Raw genomic sequence first — 19,909 nt, 5'->3', positions numbered from 1 at the left:
AATAAAAGATGTAAAAAAAAAATATTTCAACAATCAATTCCAACGGTATCAGCCGGTAACGTTGTACACGAAAATACGAAACCTGGCGGCCACTAGACGAGGTTCTCGAGAGTTCGTATTTCCGTGTACAACGTTACCGGCTGATGCCGTTGGAATTGATTGTTGAAATATTTTTTTTACATCTTTTATTATTAAACTTTGTACTTTAACGTACTTTTCTTTCGGCTCTTGCATTTCTCAAAGTTTTTTTTATTAATTCCCAATATTCATTTTTTCTAATAATATTCATATTTATTTAATTAATTTATAATTAATTTAGAAGGTTTAATATTTAAAAATATTATTTTGAATTCGAAATTGAATAATTTCAGATAAAACTGTTGAAAATAGCAAAATTTTTAAACGTTAAAAAAGCAATATCTTTAATAAGAATTTTGAAAAATGCATCATTCAAAATTCAAAGGAATGAAAATTGTATTATTTGCAATTAAAATCATTCCAAGTTCAATAATTTTAACTTAAAAACTTTTTAATTCTAATAAATTGAAATTCAAAGCGATTAAAAGAGTGACACCAAATATTAATTTTTTATTAATATTTATTTGATTAATTTATCATTAATTTACAAAGTTTAATATTGTAAAATATTATTTTGAATTCAAAAATCTGGAAATTGAATAATTTCAGATAAACATTTTGAAAATAGGAAAATTTTTAAACGTTAAAAAAAGCAATATTTTTAATAAGAATTTTGAAAAATGCATCATTTAAAATTCCAAAGAATGAAAATAGTATTATTTATAATTAAAAGCAGTCAAACTTTAATCATTTAAACTTAAAAACTTTTATATTTTAATCAATTTAAATTCAAAACGATGAAAAGAATGATGACAAATATTCATTTTCATTAATATTTATATTTATTTTATTGATTTATAATTAATTTAAAAGGTTTCATATTGTGAAATATTATTTTGAATTCAAGACTCTCGAAATTAAATAATTTTAGATTAAAAGGTCAAAAATAGGAAAATTTTAATACGTTAAAAATGGAATATTTTCGAATTAGAATTTTTAAAATGGATCATTTTAAATTCAAATGAATGAAAATTGTATTATTTCCAATTACAAGCAGTCAAAGTTCAATAATTTATACTTAAAAAATTTTGAATTTTAATCAATTTAAATTCAAAGCGATTAAAAGAGTGACGCCAAATATTCATTTTTTATTAATATTTATATTTATTTGAATAATTCATAATTAATTCACAAGGTTCAAAATTGAAAAATATAATTTTGAATTAGAAATTGAATAATTTCAGATAAAAATTTTGAAAATAGGAAAATTTTTAAACTTTAAAAAAAGCAATATTTTTAATAAGAATTTTGAAAAATGCATCATTCAAAATTCAAAGGAAAGAAAATTGTATTATTTTTAATTTAAAGCAGTCAAACTTCAATAATTTACACTTAAAAACTTTTGAATTTTAATAAATTGAAATTCAAATCGATTAAAAGAGTGACGCCAAATATTCATTTTTATTAATAGTTATATTTATTTTATTAATTTATCATTCATTTACAAGGTTTCATATTGTGAAATATTATTTTGAATTCAAGACTCTCGAAATTAAATAATTTTAGATTAAAAGGTCAAAAATAGGAAAATTTTAATACGTTAAAAATGGAATATTTTCGAATTAGAATTTTAAAAATGGATCATTTAAAATTCAGAGGAATAAAAATTGCATTATTTCTAATTACAAGCAGTCAATGTTCAATAATTTACACTTAAAAAATTTTGAATTTTAATAAATTTAAATTCAACGCGATTAAAAAAGTGACGCCACATATTCAGTTTTTATTAATATTTATATTTATTTGATTAATTTATAATTAATTTACAAGGTTTAATATCGAAAAATCTTATTTTGAATTAAAGAATCTGGAAATCGAATAATTTTAGATAAACATTTTGAAAATAGGAAAATTTTTAAACGTTAAAAAAAGCAATCATAAATAAATCATAAAGCTTTAAACTTGAATTATAATTCAATTCTTAAGTTTTATTTAATTTATATTTTAATATAATTATATATTTATTTTCTATATTTATACATTTTTCTATTTTGAACGGTGAAAATAAAGGTGAATTTATTTTTTGTTTTTTGAAAAATTTGTCTAATTAATTTTTATATTAAATAACAATTCTTTTCAATCAATAGAAATGTAGATTTCTAGAACTTCAGAAGCTTTGACTTTGAAACATTTCATTTTGTTTGCAATTTCAGATAGTGACGCCAAAATTGACTGTTTTTAGTCTATTTTTTAAACCTCCCTAGCGACATAGGAAAAAGAATAAAAATATGTTACAGGTATCAAATTAATTGCCATCGAAAACCAAAATGAGCATCGCTTTTCTTTTTTTTTTTTGACAATTTAAAAAAATTACCTCTATTTAGGGGTTAAAAAGACCCCAAAAAATAAAAAATAAACGAATTACCACTAATTACAAAATCATTTTTCATTTTATTTGAGATGAATTAAAAAAGATTTTCTAATTAGTGGTATTTTCTATTTTTTGGGGCCTTCTGAGCCCCTAAATAGGGGTATTTAAAAAAAAAATTTAACCAATAAGCGATGCTCTTTTTGGTTTTAAATGACGAGTAATTTGATAACTGTAACATATTTTTATTCCTTTTCCCAGGACGCTAAGGAGGTCTAAAAAGTTAACTAGAAACAGCCTATTTTGGCATCACTCTTTAAAATTGTAAATTAAATTTAATGTTTCAAAGTCAAAGCTTCTGAAAATCTAGAAATCTACATTTTTATTAAATCAAAAAAATTGTTAATCAATATAAAAATTAATTAGACATGTTTTTCGAAAACAAAAAATAAATTCACCTTTTAAAATAATAAATACATATATATATATATATATATTAAATTAGAAATTAATTAAAACTTAAGGATTGAATTATAATTCAAGTTTAAAGCTTTAAAATTATATAATTTCCCATTTAAAATTACCTATTTCATTTTTTTTAGAATGATTATTCTAAAAAAATCGAAATAAAAATAAAAATTGTGATATTAAAACATTTTTTGTACTCGAACCCTTAGCAATTTCTATTACTTTAGGCAAATTTAAATTGTTTAGATACTAACAATTTTTAAGTTTTCAATTAAACTTTTTGAAAATCAAGCATTTTATTATTAATCGCAAAATTTAAAATGATGATAGGGAAAAATGAGAAATTTAGCGTTCACCATGAAAATCTCGAACTCCAAAATTGTAACAATTAACAATTAAAGAAATTATTTAATTATTCAATATAATTTTTTTTTTAAAGCTGAGTTTAAAATGTTGAACACTTTGGAACATTTTTCTAATAAAAAAATGCAATATTCAATGCCTGGTTATAAAATCTGCTCATTTTTAATTTTAGAATTTGAGAAATGATTGTGTTAATTTTGCATTGTTCGGAATTTAAACTGGAGGCATATCCTTCAAAATGGTTTAATTAGTAATCCTTCAAACTGAAAAGATAGCAATTACAAGTCTTTTAATTTGATACTCTACAATTTCGACGAATTTAAGAAATCAGTTTTATAGAGTAACATTAGTTAAAGATGTTCCAATGTTATAGAACAAACAAAAAAATGTTATCAACAATTTTCGCTGAAAGAATATCTTCTACGATTTTCCATAATTTTATGTTGGATATAAAAAATATAATTATGAAGAAATTTCCTCTTGAGACAATCATGGGTAATATTATAAACAGATTTAATAAACAAATGCATCATTCGGGCATTTTTCGATAGAAAAATTCGTTTTCTTTCGATGTGAATTTTCTAAATTAGGAACTTTATAAGAATTTTATGAAAATTTATCATTTTTGGATCAATCTTTTGATATTTTTAAACAAATGTAATAAACATATTCATTATTCGGGTATTTGTCGGCAAAAACATTCGTTTTTTTTTAATACCAGTCCTTTCAGTTGGGAACTTCGGGATAATTTAAAAAACATTCATAATTAAATGATAAAAATTATGATTTTTTTAACAATTGCATTAACTAGACATTAGTCGATAGAGAAATTCGTTTTTTTTTTCGATTTCAACTTTTTTGATTAGAAACTTCATGATAATTTCCGCAAAATTGATCATTTTTAGACCAATTGGATTATTGTTTCAAACAAATTTATTTCAATAAATTTATTATAAAGTTCCTAATTAAAAAAGCTAAAATCGAAAAAAACGCATTTTTCTGCCAACAAATGCCTAATTAATGCATTTATTTATTAAATTTGTTTATAATATTAACAAAAATAATCTCAAGAAGAAATTTCTTCTTCATTATATTGTTTTTATCCAAATTTCGTGCAATATAACTTTTAAAAATAACATAAAATTATCGAAAATCGTAAACAATATTTTTTCAACAAATAATTTGTTTACTATATAATATTGCAACATTTTAAACTAATGAACTCTATGAAATTTAGGCGATTTCAACCTTTTTCTGTTATCAATCAGCACCAGAAACTTCAAATAGAAAAAAATGGCAATTTTTTCATCATGTTTTTTTATTTATAAAAAATTAAAAGCTTAATTTAAAAACCAGACTCGGAATATTTGTAGGCCTTATGTTATTTTGAATAAAAAAAGTCATTTTTTCACACTATCTGTGCAAAGTTTTTAGAATTATTAAACTTAAAGGGTTCACAATACATAAAATTCTTCAATTTTAAACGATTTTTTTTTCACATAAATCATATGTTTTAGTAAAAAAATCTACCGAATCACCTGGAAAGTCACATAATACTACATGATATTATACTTATTAATAATATACTTACAATCTTGAAAAAATCTAAAATTTTTATTTGAAATTATATATAATATTTCAAAATTGCAACATTCCATATTAAAAACCTCAAACATCGATTTTTTATTTCATAATTTTAGATTTAAACATCCCGAATAATTTGGTTTCAATTTTAAACGTAAAAAAGTTTCTGGTTTCTTAAATTCTTCGAAATCGTAGAGTATAAAATTTAAAGACATGATAGTTGCTCACTTTTCAGTTTATATGATTATTAATTAAACCATTTTCAACTATATGCCTCCAGAATAAATTGTGAGCAATGAAACATTAAAACAATCATTTTTCAAAGTCTAAAATAAAAAATGAGCAGATTTTAGAACCAGGCATTGAATATTGCATTTTTTTATCAGAAAAATCTTTCAAAATGTTGAACATTTCAAACTCAGCGTTAGAAAAAAATTTTCTTGAAATTATAAGGCTTTAAAATTGAATTATAATTCAATTCTATAGCTTTATGATTGAAATTTTTTCCATTTTGAACGGCGAAAATAAAGGTGAATTTATTATATGTTAAATTTGTTAAATTTTATCTAATCAATTTTCATATTAAATCATTATTTTTTATTTCAATAAAAATTAAGATTTCTAGAATTTCAGAAGCTTTTACTTTGATAAATTCAATTCAAGTTTGAATCATTTAATTTTGAATTAGAAATAATGCAATTTTAATTCTTTTGAATTTTAAATGATCCATTTTTCAAAATTTAAATTGAAAAATATTCCATTTTTAACGTGTTGAAAATTTCTTATTTTTGATATTTTAATCTGAAATTATTCAATTTCGAAATTCTTAAATTCAAAATAAGATTTTTCAATATTAAAAATTTTTAATTAAAAATTATATAATTTGAAACTCGATAATTTGATGGAAAATTAAAGTATTTGGTACAAAATTGCACTATTGTAGAGAATTAATTTTTTGAATTAAAAACCAATTCTCTCCAATAAAAAGTTCACCGCTCTATTTTTATTTGAGAATTGATCTTTTTTGCTTATTTATTTAATTTTATATCATTTGTAGAAACAATAAAAAATACACACTAAAAATTAATCAAATAAAATTTGGACTGAAATCGCATCCACTGTTCAAACTACTTACTTAAAAATGAATGTAATTTGTTGAAAATTCATCTTTTGTGGTAGAAAATTATTCTTCTGTACAAAATTAAACTACATGGTTAAAAATTCTTCTTTTTTTCATAGAAAATTATTCTTCGATGTTGAAAATTTATCGTTCTGGTTCAAAATTTAACTATTTGGTTGAAAATTTATTTTGAAACATTCAATTTAGTTTTTAATTAAAAATTTTAATCGCATCGAATTTAAATTTATTCAAATTCAAAAGTTTTCAAGTCTAAATTATTCAATGTTGAATTATTTCAATTAGAAATAATACAATTTTCATCCTTTGAATTTTAAATGATCGATTTTTCAAAATTTTGATTGGAAAATATTTCATTTTTAACGTTTTCAAAGTTTTTAAATTTTAATCTGAAATTATTAAATTTTGAGATTCTTGAATTCAAAAGAAAATTCTTAGATTTTTAACCTTTTGAATTAGAAATCATACAATTTAATCTCCTTCCTGATGAAATTTTTCAAATCGTGAAAGCATAAAATCTATTATCAAATTTAAACATTTTATTTAAAAAGTTTTTAATTTAAAAAACTTTCGTTTTAAAATTTCTAAATTTAAAATTATCCAATTTTCAACGCTTTTATTCAGAAATCTTATTCGAAATATTGCAATTTTTCCAAAATTTTACCTAACCTAAAATATTAAAAATCTGTAGATGTAAAAAGAACAATTGTCTTTTCTTTCTTTTTTTTATTTTATAAATATTTTTATAAACCAATTCAATATTTGACTACTTATCAACTCAGAAACGACTTTATTTATTAGGAAATTTTATCAGGTGACAATATATATTTGTTAAAAAAATACAGATTTTCCTTTAGTTTCAAAAGATAGATTTTTTTTCAAAATGGATCTTTTTATAAACTATTTTAATTTTTAAAATCCATACTGGTGCTAAGGCCATCATAGACAGTAAAATTTAATTTTTTTACAAAAAAAAAATGGTAAACACTTTAAAAATAACGAAATCGCGAATTTTTCCACAAATTTGTTTATAAGAAAATATTTTCCAACAATTGAAAATTATTGATAAAATAACAAAAGATAGGTATATTGTCACGTTATTTAGAGTAAATTCCGATGAAAACATTAAATCTGCTCTTTCAAAATTGACGAAAATCTGTATTTATAAAATTTATTAAAATTAAAATTTATTTAAATTTCTCCGGTATTGAAAAATCGTACATATTATTTATTGCCGACTAATTTTTTATCATTTCTGTCAAAAGAACTCACTCAAATATGTATTTGTTGATTAAATTTGTTTATAACATTAACAATTACTTTTGACTTTCCAAAAGTAGTAACTAAGCATTGTTTTTACATATATTTTTTGACTTATCAGCTAATTTGTTAATAAAAAATTAAACTTATTTTTTTAAATATACCCTGCAGGATATTATTCATAAGGATTGTTTTTTTCTGATTTTGTAAAGTTTTCCATAAATATATGTACTTATAACAAAATGGAAGGGTTTAATAACAAATAATAATAATTAAAAAATGGCCCATTTTAGATTTAGTTAACTTTCATTTAAAAAACAACGCTCAAATCGGATGAAAATTTGAAGCTTTAGGCTAAGGTAACTTTAAAATATAAAAATATTATTAAATTTTAAGACAAAAATAAATGTTTGTTTACCATTAAAGGAGCTGTTGGCGGTGTATCGTCTGTATAATAAACAGTTCTTCGGGTCCCTGGATGTCCCAAAGCTAATGGATCCGGGTTAAGATCACTGGACTCTCTCGTTTCTATAAAAATTTTTAAATGTTTGAAAAAAAAGTTGTTATAATGTTCAAAAATACTTCATTTTTAACTTGATTTATGCAACTGACAAAAAAAGCCGTCGAGGTTTGCAATTACCTAAATTATCAAGTAATTGTTTAGTTAAAAAAATTACTGATTGAAAACAATTTTGAGTATTCTTTCTAAACAAAATAATCTCCAAAAAACAAAAATAAAATGATAAAGAACCTGCCAAGGAATAGAATGAGCATTTGCAAATTAAAATTAAAGGAAAGTTACGAATTTGGTCTAAAACTTAATAATTTAACAATTTGATTGATTTTTTTCTCTATTAACAAAAATTTTTTTCTTTTGGCAAACCTAAATATTTTGTTAAAAGTTCATCTTTTTCGTTTGAAAATTCATTTTTTAGTCATTTTTATTCTGTTGAAAATTAATTTTTCTTGGTTAAATCCAACTGTTTTTTTTTGTTTTAAATTAAATTTATTTGACCATCTCCTGTTGCAATATCAACCATTATATTTTTCTTTGTGAATTCATTTTTTAGATTGAAAATTCATCATTTCAGTAGGAAATTCGTTTATTTTTCAACTAATTTGATAACTGAAAATTTAAACATTTTGTTAAAAAAGCAACTATTTTTTTGAAAATTAACTTTTCAATTTATATTCCACGTAGACAATTCGAACGTTTTTTATAAGATTCGTCTTTTTGCCTTGATAATTCAATAGTTTGGGAGAAACTTTGTCTACTAGTTGCTATAAAATTAAACTGTTTTGTAGAAAATTAGTTGTTTTTTTCAATTGAAAATTAATTCTCTGAAATGAAAATGTCACAATTCCAATTTTTATTAAAAATTTATATTTTTTAAGCTGAAAAATTAAACTGTTTAGTTAAGAATTTATAGAAACAATGAAAAATATACACTAAAAATTATTCAGAAAAAAATTTGGTAGAAAATTAATCTTATTTTATGAAAATATGAATCTTTATTTAAAATTGTATATATTGGGTTGAAAATTCATCTTTTCTCGTAGAAAATGAATCTCCTTGGTTGAAAGTTCAATTATTTTGAAGAGGATTCTTCTTTTAAGTTTAAAAATTGAACTAGTTGGTACAAAATTAAACTGTTTTGTAGAAAATTCGTTTTTTTTTAAATTGAAAATTAACTCTCTAAAATGACAAAGTCCCTATTCTATTTTTTATTAAAAATTGGTCTTTTTTTTAGCTGAAAAATTCAACGATACAAGAAAACACTAAAAATTAATCAAATAAAATTTGAACTAATATCACATCGACTGTTCAAACTATTTAGTTACAAATTTATGTGATGAATTTTCTTAAAAATTTTCATTTTCTTGTAGAAAATAAACCTTCTTTGTTGAAAATTTAACTACTTGGTACAAAATTAATCTGCTTTGTAGAAAATTCCTTATATTGAATTGAAAATTAATCCATTGAAATAAAAATGTTACAATTCCATTTTTGATTAAAAATTTATCTTTTTAGCTGGAAAATTCAAATTTTTATTCAGGAATTTTCAGAAACAATGAAAAATATACAGCAAAAATTAATGAAACAAGATTTGGAGTTTATGTAATTTGTAGAAAATTCGTCTTTCTTGGCAGAAAATTCATCTTCTTCTATGAAAATTTAAATATGCAGGTAAAATTGTACGTATTTTGTTGAAAATTCTTCTTTTCTCATAGAAAATGAACCTTCTTGATTGAAAATTTAACTAGTTTGTACAAAATTCGTTTTTAGCTAGAAAATTTAATAATTTGGTATAAAATTATACTGTTTTGTAGAAAATTCGTTTTTTTAAATGAAAATGTGAAATGAAAATGTCACTTTTCCATTTTTTTACTATTTAGTTAAAAATGTGTGTAATTTCTTGAAAATTCGTCTTTTGTGGCAGAAAATTAATCTTTTTGTATAAAAACTCAACTATTTGGTGAAAAATATATATTTTTTGTTGAAAATTAATTTTTTTTCGTTAAAAATTAGCCTCCTTGGTTGAAAATTCAACTATTTGATTAAAAATGTATGTATTTTGTTAAGAACTCATCTTTTTTTATAGAAAATTATTCTTCTGGTTTAAAAATTCATCTTTTTGGTTAAAAATTTAACGACTTGGTTCAAAATTCAACTGTTTTGTAAAAAGCTCGTCTTTTTGGTTAAAAATGAAAATATTTAGTTGAAAATTAATCTGTTTTCGTTGATGATTCAACTTTTTTTTTTAAAAGTCGTTCTTTTTGGTTCAATTCTATTGTTTTTTTATTATTTAAACATGGACATTTTTTCTTGGTTAAAATATCAACTATTCCATTCTTTGTTGAGAACTCATCTTTCTCGTAGAAAATTTAATTACTTGATTGAGAGTTAATTAATTTGTTATTTTATAAGAAACAGTAAAATTTTAACACCGCCTAAACCATCTATAGTTATTTTTTCAAAAAACTTCTATATAATTTACAAAAAAAAAGACGCCAAGCCTTTTCCAACTAAAAAAAATCCATCATACATCCAGCCATCACCTCCATTTTTTTAATTTTTCCACGCTTGGGTTTTTCTTCTAAATATTTTTTTCAATAATAGGCCATTTTTTGTCACTTTTATAAATAAAAATTAAAGATTACGTAATTTTGAACATGATTATACATTTAGAGAATCCTTAATTTCTAAGTTTAATTTCTTTGATAAGTATCATTCTTATTAGTTTTGTACTTTTGTGAAAAAAAGTATATTATTAAAATAAAGAACAAACCTGTTAATCGTTGATCGTCAATACTCGCGTCTGAATCATTACCTCCAGATTCAGATCCACCTGGTTTTCCTTCCGGGAGTTTAACATCTTCTGCCCACGAACGTCGATTCTAAAAAAAGAATTAACAAACGTTTTTCTTCAATTGGATTTTCAATTGGCTCATAGAGTATTTTTTCGCGCTCAAAGTATAATAAAATTCAGGATAAATTCATAAAACCTTAAAGCAGTTCAAATTAAACTCTAAAGAATTCAAATGAATTGCAAAAAATGTAAGAATCAAAAAATTTTTAATGATTTCCGTAAAATTGGAATGAATTTAAAAAAATTTAAGTTAAACAAGAAAAATACGATGTAATGCATAAAAATTCACGGTAAGTTTAAAAGAGTTTATGATAAATTAAATAAAAACTTTAAAAAATTAAAAAATCTATTGAATTCAATAGAATTAAATATATTTAGAAGAATACCAGCCAATTAAAAAATTCAAGAGAATTTAAAAGAATTTAAAACCTTACAGGCTGAATTGCAAAAAATAAAATCTCTTCAAATCTTTGAAAATTGTATAAAATCGAAAAAATTCCATTGATTTCACTTAAATTTGAGTGAATTCATAGAGATTTAAGGATAATGGAAATAATTTGATGAAATCTATTTTAAAAAACCAGCTGAATTAATAAATCAATCAAGTTAATTAAAAACAATAAAAAACATGAAAACATGAATTGAATTGAGTAATTTTGAAATGAGTGAACTTGAAACGAGTTTAGAAAAATTAAAGAAAATTTAAAAGAATTTAAAACCTTACAGGTTGAATTCCAAAAACATAAAATCTCTTCAAATCTTTGAAAATTGCTTAAAATCGAAAAAATTCCATTGATTTCACTGAAATTTGAGTGAATTCATAGAGATTTAAGGATAATGGAAATAATTTGATGAAATCTATTTTAAAAAAACCAGCTGAATTAATAAAACAATCAAGTTAATTAAAAACAATAAAAAACATGAAAACATGAATTGAATTGAGTAATTTTGAAATGAGTGAGCTTGAAATGAGTTTAGAAAAATTAAAGAGAATTTAAAAGAATTTGATAAAATGTCTAATAGTTTCATGTTAGATTTAAATACTAAAAGATGAATCAAACAAAAACTTTGTAAAAATCCATTGAATTTAGTAGAATTGGGTGAATTTAGAAAATTTAAAAAAATTAAGGTTGAGTTAATAAAAATGAATGGCAAATTCCAAATGAAATGCAAACAATATTGTAAGATTTCTTCAAATCTTTGAATCTCTACAAAATCCCTCACTTCCAGTGAATGAATTCTTTAAAATTCCCTATAATATTATAAAATCCCGTGGAATCCTGAAAAATCTATTAAAATACCTTGAGGGCTTTAAAAAAGCCTCACAATTATTGAAATACTTGAAAACCTGATGAAATTCCGTGCAATCTTTTAAAATTCTTAAAAACTGTAAAATATCTCCATATCGGGCGAAATTCTAAAAGATTCTTTATCCTAAAATATTTCCAATGCTTTGAAATCCCTTTAAATTATTAAAAATAATACAAAAATTTCCTGAAATCTTTTTAAATTTCCTAAAATATTTCAAAGCCTTTTAAATTCTACAAAATGCCTCTTTTCCTCGTGAATTCATTCTTTAAAATAGAATAAAATATCATAAAATCCTGAGAAATTCTATAATCATATTTTCTGAAATTCTGGAAAATCTATTAAAATACATTGAGAGCTTTAAAAAAAATCCTTAAAATCATTAAAATCCACAAAAACATTATAAAATTTCGTGCAATATTTAAAAAATGTTTAAACCTGTAAAACATCTCCATATCGGGTGAAATTCTAAAAGATTCTTTATCCTAAAATATTTCCAACGCTTCGAAATCCCTTCAAATTAATAAAAACAATACAAAAATTTCTTGAAATCTTTTTAAATTTCCTAAGATATTCCAAACCCTTTTAAATCCTACAAAATGCCTCTTTTTCTCGTGAATACAGTCTTTAAATTGAATAAAATACAGGGTGGCCGTTTTAATCAATGGAAAAAATTCTCGGTGATTTCCCGGTTTTTTCCTGGTTCGCAAACATTTTTTACGGCCAATGAGATTTAAAAAATCAAATTATTCTAAACATTTTTCCATATTTATATTTTTATATAAAAAATTTAGAACTTTTATCAATTATAGAGTTCCAAGATTCAGATTAAGTTCCAAAAATATAAGTACACGTTAAGATTTTCAATAGTCTAAATTAAAGAATCAAGCAATGAACTTTAAAAATTTTCAAAATTATATTATTTTAAGAAATTTTAAGCTAGACACATGGAAAATTGAAAAATAGTTTTGTTAACTTAAAATTTCTGAAATTAGAAGCTAAATTATTTTTATTTTAAATAGTCTAGGCATCCTTCAAAAGCTTTAAAATTTTATTTTAAAATCTTGAGAAATCTAGAAGTGGTTTTAAATTTTTCCAAATTCAAAATCATTTTTGAATTTTTTTCCGAACTTTTAAATATATTTCCAAATTACTTCAATTTTTTCTATAACTTTTAGAAAATCCTGCAAATTAACAAAATTTAATTTGTAAATCATAATAAAACAATTATTAATATTTTTAAACATTAGAGTAATATTAAGAGATATTTAGAAGTTTTAAAAAGATTCGAATTAAATTTATAACTGGAAATAATTTCAAATACTTACAGCCGCATTTAAAATAAAATGTATATTTGTGCAGATTTCAAACAAAAAATTTAGAATTTTTTAAGAACTGTGAGTCTTCAAAAAAATAACAATTTTTCTTAACATTTTTAGGAAAATTAAAAATGATTTTTGACTTTGAAAAATTATGGAAGATTTTAAGGATTTTGAATCTTTTCAGAAATTCTAAATATCTCTTAAAATTGCTGAAATTTTTTCTACAAATAATAAGTGTTCAATTGTTATTTATGCGTCAAAATTTAACCATTTCACTTAAAAAATAAATACTTTTTACACAATTTTTTAAATTGAATAAAAACCTTTAATTATAACTCTATTATTATGAATTTATTTTTAAGTTGAAAATAGTAAAACGCATGTTTACATTTTTTAATAGCTAAAAAAATTAATAGAAATAATATATTAATAAATTTATTTATTAAATTTAATATAAAAAAATAATATAAAGGAATACCTGAAACACTGAATTAAAAATATATTATTGATAAATCATGAGAATTTTTATTTAAAAATAAAATTATCGGAATAAATGATATATTAATTTCAATTCTTATCAAGACTTTCGGATTGAAACAGTTACAATCTGGAAATTCTCGAATTTTGAACGGATCCATACAGATCCATTTTAAAATTAATTTATTTATATTTACAGTTGATAAAATAAAACTGTTTTTTTCCAATAATTTCAACTTCAAATGCTTTTAATTGTTAATTGTTTAAATCTTCAAAACTGTACTTTAAATATTTTAAAAAACTGTTAAAATCGAACTTGGGCATATTTTTCTTCTGAAAAGTCCTAAAATTCCCTGTTCTTTATTAAAAAATCTTCGATTTTAAAAACTTTTTTTCAAGCCTTTAAAACTGCATTTTAAAATTCTTTAAATCAAAATATATATTTTTAAAAATTAAATATCTAAAATAGAAAAATTTTTAAAGTGAAAGGTTTTCGAATTAGGCATTCTAAACTGAATAATATAATAATTTATAAAAATCATAATTTGAAAAATTATTTAAAAATCGGCTTAAATCAAAGTTGGATAACATTTTTATTCTACAAATTTGGTGAAATTCGCGGTCAAAAACTAAATTCACTGTCATTTCTCGGTTTTAAACAAATAATTATATTTTAACATTATATAGTTGTTTTAAAATTATAAACGGCAGAGTTGTAAAGAATTTTTTCAGGTAAAAAAAATTAGCCGTCATTTAAAAAACTGCTCTATCATCTTCCAGATTGTTCTTTGAAAACTTTTTAAATTTTTTCTTAAAATTAATTTTTCAAAATAGAAAATTATTTGAAATTTTTCTGGGAATCTTAAGAAAATTGGTTTATTCTCTTGGAAACTTCTAATTTTTTTTTTAATTTTCTGATTATTTTGTTCGTTATCTGTAGAAATGTATACACACATTAAAAAAATAATCTTAGTTTCTGGAAAATTTTTAAAATTTTCTCTTTAAATTAATCTTATCAAATAGAAATCAATTACAAATTTCCCCAGAAATCTTACAAACGTTTTTTTTATCATTTTGAAATTTTTCAAAATCGTTAAAAAGCTTCAAACATTTATTTAGGAATTTTTAAATATCTACATTCTGTTTCAAATTTTGTTGAAATCTGATTAAATTTAGAATTATTATAATTAGTTTTTAATCTTCTAAACATTATTTTAAGCAATAATTTTTTTATTCTTAAAATCTAAGAATCTTCCTGATTCTTTTTCGACAAAATTTGAAAATCTTTTGCAATAGTTGAAAAACTTTTTAAAGATTCTATTAAAATAAAAAAATTTTGAACTTTTCCGTAGAATATTAAACATTTTTTTTATTAATTAAAAATCTTTCAAAATCTTTAAATACTTTATAAATTTTCCTTTTAAATTCTGTAAAATTGTAAATTTGGATAACAAATTTTGAAATTATATGTGAAATTTTTTCAAAATAGAAAATTATTTCTAATCTTCCTAGAAGGCTCAAAGAATTTTAGTTATGCTCTTGAATAAAGTGATTGCATTTTCATAAAAGAAGGCTTATTTTTACCGGGGAAACAGTCTACATTTCTACTGTTTCGAATTTTGAAAGCAAATTTTTCTATGGTTGAAATCCTTAGAATAATATTCGTTAAGAAAATATTTTTTAAACAAATAATTATATTTTAAGATTATATAGTTATTTTTAAAATTAGAAACGATAGAGTTGTAGAAAATGTTTTCTGTGAAAAAATTAGTAGTCCTTTATTAAAATTAAATCATTTTTCAAAAATTGGTGAGAAAGCGACGATCAGAAAAAATCCAATTGCAAAAAACATGGTTAAAATTAATGTTTTTTTGTGTGAATTTTAACATTCTTTATAAAAAAATTTTTTTCTATTTGAAATGACATCAGCTATAATATTTTCATTTTTAATACTATAAAAAAAAACTATTTTTTCAGATATCTTCCTTTGGGCACGACAAATACCTTAAATATCTTAAAATCTTATAGGTCCTGTAAAATCATTCCAAAATTCTAGTAAATTATTTACCCTAAAATATTTCAAACCCTCAGAAATCCTCTAAAAATATTTAAATAAAATAAAAATTCTTTGGAATCTTTTAGAAGTATCTAAATCAGTTCAAATCTTTTAAAGTTCTACAAAATCCTTCAGTTCACTTGGATAAATTCTTTAAAATGAAGTAAAATATTATATAATTCCAGGAAAATCTATGATGAAATTTCCTGAAATCCTGAAAAATGTATTTAAATACATTGAAAGTTTTAAAATTCCTTAAAATTATTGAAATCCTCGGAAATGTTATAAAATCCTCTAAATTCTTGAAAAGTATTTTAAAACCTTACATGTCTTTTAAAATTATTTCCTATCTTCCAAAATTCTAGGAAATTATTTAACCTAAAATATTTCAAATTAAAAGCCCTTGAAAACGCCTTAGAAGTTTTTAAAATACCCTGAAACCGTAAATACCCCTTCAATTTATTGCAATCAACTTATTAAAAATTTCTCGGAATCTTTAAATATACCTTGAAATCTTTCAAATAGAATTTGAGAAGAATTCAATTCAATTTCAGAAAATTAAAATGATGAAAATCAATTTCAGAAGAAATTCCCTGATTTTCACTTTAACTGTGAGGCCCATTTCAATATAAAAACAAAGATTAAAAAATTGATTTATGCTTACTTTGTTTAGTAAATCGGAGCTTGCCTTTCTGACTTTTCTAACAAAACTAGCGCCAAAACTTTTCCTGAAATAATAATGAAAGATCAATACTCTGAAAATAAAATAAAAAATATCTCATATTTCTATAAACTTACTTCTTCGTAGAACAACTTCCCATATTTCTGTAATGTTCCATAATTTTCTCTTCGAGTTTCACCTTTTGTCTATTCATATGATTCAATTTATCCCTGGAATTCAATAAAAAAAAAAATTAAAAGATATTCCTATAAAATCTGCTTGAAAAGAACACTTTTTAAAAATACTAACGCAAAGTTTTTTTCCTCTGCATAGAAATGTTCTTTATCTTCTAAAGTATGCATGAAAAGATCTTGGTACTGATTTAAAAGAGCACTCGCATGTTCCATCAAAGTTCGTCTGTCGTTGTCGATTCCAGAATTAATTTGCAAGAGAGCCTTAAAAAGTTGCAATAAATAAATTAAATTTATTCCTTCTGAAAATAGAGAACTAAAAAGTATTTGCAATTATTAATAATAAATAATAAAATTGCATATACCTCACATCTCTGTGTCAGTTTACTAATCTGCAATTCCAAATTTGAACATCTTTCGTCTTTCACACTTAATTCGCCTTGCAACTCCATCAATTTTTTACTCGACGTATGCGCCTCAGATTTATTCTTCAAGTAATCCTCATGTCGACTTTTGTACTCCATTTTTAATTGTTCGAGATTGGAGTATAAAATTCTAAAGTCCTCCTTAATGAAATAAAAAAATATTAATTAATATTTTAGATTTTGAGGGGAAAATAATTTTTCATTCTTAAGATTGTTGGAAAAATTCAAAAAGATTTTTGAAGATTTCAGATATGCCGAAAAAGTATATAGAAAATTTGGAAGATAATTTTTTTATTTTACAAAACTTTTAGGAAAAATTCGAGTCCATTTAAAAGATAATTAGGACATTGAGAGGTTTTAAAGACACAGCAAAATTTACTAATTATAAAATTGTTAAATAATAAAAAATAAATAAAATAAAGTACTTTTATTTGATTAGCATATTTTTATTATTTAAAAAAATGTTTAGATTCAAGAATTTTTAAATCCGTTAATAATATAAATAGATTATAAACTATCAGGAATTTTATTATTCTGAAATTTCCCCATTTGGGAATATTAAATTGTCGACAATTTTTTAATTTCAAATAGTTTCTTTTTCAGCCTTTTTATAATATCAACTTTCCTTTAAACATTATTTTTCAAAACATAAATTATTCATTTTAAAAATCTTGAAACCTTTCAAATACCTTAAAAAGCTTCAGGATTTGATTACGAAATCTTCAAAAATCTACATTTCGTATTAAAGTTTTTGAAATATTTTAAAATTTTAAATTAATTCTTTTAAAATGATCTTGATTTACATTAGAGTTTATAAGAATACTGCAAAATACAAAATATTACATTTAAATATTGGAGATTCTTTTTCAAACAATTTGGAAATTTTACGTTAAAATCTGTTGAAATGTTTTAAAATATTAAAAAAAAATAAAAATCGTTCTAAATTTTCCCCGGAATCTCAAGAAAACTTATTTATCCTCTTAAAAACTTTCAAGATTCTTTAAAAGCTTCTATTTTTTTTGTTCTAAATCTGCAAAAATTCGTGCAAAATTTAAAAAAACAGCCCTTGAATCTTTCAGATTGTTTTTTGTCAATTTAAAAATCTTTTTAAATATTCTGTTAAAACTAATTTTTCTAAACAAACGACAATTAACATTTTCGCCACAAATCTTACAAACGTTTTTATTATTATTTTAAAACCTTTTAAAATCCTTTAAAAGCTTGAAATCTCTTGAAATGTTTTTCAATGTTTTTTAATCCTTAAAATTTAAAGAAATTTACTTCAAATCTTCAAGATTCTTTTTCGACAAATTTGGAAATATTTTGAAATTGTTTAAAATATATTAAAATATTCTATTGTCATTAAAAAATTTCCCGAGGAATCTTACCGAATTTTTTTATTATTTATCAATCTTCCAGAATGCTTGAAAAGTTTCTAATTTTGTTGTCCAAAATCTTTAAAAATCTACATTTTGTTAAATTTTTTTAAAAATCTTTTCAAAATTTACATTATTTTTGACATTTTTCAAAACCTATAAATATTTTTTATTATGACTCACATTTTTCATATCTTTTTTATATTCCTTCAAAATACGAAAAAATTGCTCTAAAATCTTCCAGATTCTTCTTTGAAAACTTTTTAAACCTTTTTAAATTTTTTTCTTAAAATCAATTTTTCAAAATAGAAAATTATTGATAGTTTTTCCGGGGAATCTTTAAAAATTGTGTTTATTCTCTTGAAAACTTTCAAACATTTTTTAAAGTTTCAAAATTTTTTGCTCGAAATCTGTAAAAATGTATGTAAAATATTTCAAACAATTTTTAAACATTTCCAAATTTTCCAAAAACTAAGGAAATTTTTTTAGCCTTAGTTTTTGGAAAATTTGGAAATGTTTAAAAATTGTTTGAAATATTTTTTAATTTTCTCTTAAAATTAATCTTTCCAAATAGAAAACAATAACAAATTTCCCCAGAAATCTTACAAAAGTTTTTTTTATCATTTTAAAACCTTTTAAAATCCTTAAGAAGCTTCAAAAATTCATTTCGAAATCTTTAAATATCTACAGTCTGTTTCAAATTTTATTGAAGTCTTCTTAAATTTTAAATTATTTTAATTAGTTTTTGATCCTCTAAACATAATTTAAAATTATAATTTTTTTCAATCTTAATATTTAAAGAAATTGCTTAAGAATCTTCCTGATTATTTTTCCACAAAATTTGAAAATCTTTTGCAATAGTTGAAAAACTTTTTAAAGATTCTCTTAAAATGAAAAATCACCTAAACTTTTCCGAGGAATATGAAATTTTAAAAAATTAAAATGGTTCTAATTGTTCCTAAAATTTTTTGAAATTCTTTAAAATTAAACAATCACTGTCAAATCTTCCAGATTCTTCGAAAATTTTGAACATCTTTTTAAATTTTCTTCTAAAATTAATTTTTTAAAATAGAAAATTATTTATAATGTTCCTAGTAGGCACAAGAAATTTTTGTTATGCTCTTGAATACACCATTTTTTTATTGTTTTGAAATTACTAAACTTTGAAAATCACCTACACTTTTCCGGGGAATATGACATTTTAAAAAATTAAAATGGTTCTAATTGTTCCCAAAATTTTTTGAAATTCTTTAAAATTAAACAATCACTGTCAAATCTTCCATATTCTTCGAAAATTTTGAACATCTTTTTAAATTTTCTTCTAAAATTAATTTTTTAAAATAGAAAATTATTTATAATGTTCCTAGTAGGCTCAAGAAATTTTTGTTATGCTCTTGAATACACCATTTTTTTATTGTTTTGAAATTACTAAACTTTGAAAATCACCTACACTTTTCCGGGGA

At 21.8% G+C, this 19,909-nt stretch overlaps 1 protein-coding gene across 1 annotated transcript in view; it reads right to left on the bottom strand.

Moving 5' to 3' along the window:
- Positions 1 to 19,909, bottom strand: part of LOC117173799 (girdin-like) — a 68,882-nt gene that overhangs the window by 2,487 nt on the left and 46,486 nt on the right. The window contains exons 16-21 of the mRNA XM_033362442.1: positions 17,011 to 17,211; positions 16,764 to 16,909; positions 16,592 to 16,684; positions 16,458 to 16,521; positions 10,550 to 10,658; positions 7,678 to 7,787 (exon numbers count right to left, since the gene is read on the bottom strand). Of these exons, the coding sequence (XP_033218333.1) occupies positions 7,678 to 7,787; positions 10,550 to 10,658; positions 16,458 to 16,521; positions 16,592 to 16,684; positions 16,764 to 16,909; positions 17,011 to 17,211 (723 nt within the window). The remainder of the gene's footprint in view (positions 1 to 7,677; positions 7,788 to 10,549; positions 10,659 to 16,457; positions 16,522 to 16,591; positions 16,685 to 16,763; positions 16,910 to 17,010; positions 17,212 to 19,909) is intronic.

The sequence above is a fragment of the Belonocnema kinseyi genome, chromosome 5 (genome assembly GCF_010883055.1).
Source record: "Belonocnema kinseyi isolate 2016_QV_RU_SX_M_011 chromosome 5, B_treatae_v1, whole genome shotgun sequence".
Taxonomy (NCBI): domain Eukaryota; kingdom Metazoa; phylum Arthropoda; class Insecta; order Hymenoptera; family Cynipidae; genus Belonocnema; species Belonocnema kinseyi.
This window is presented reverse-complemented; position numbering and strand designations above follow the sequence as displayed.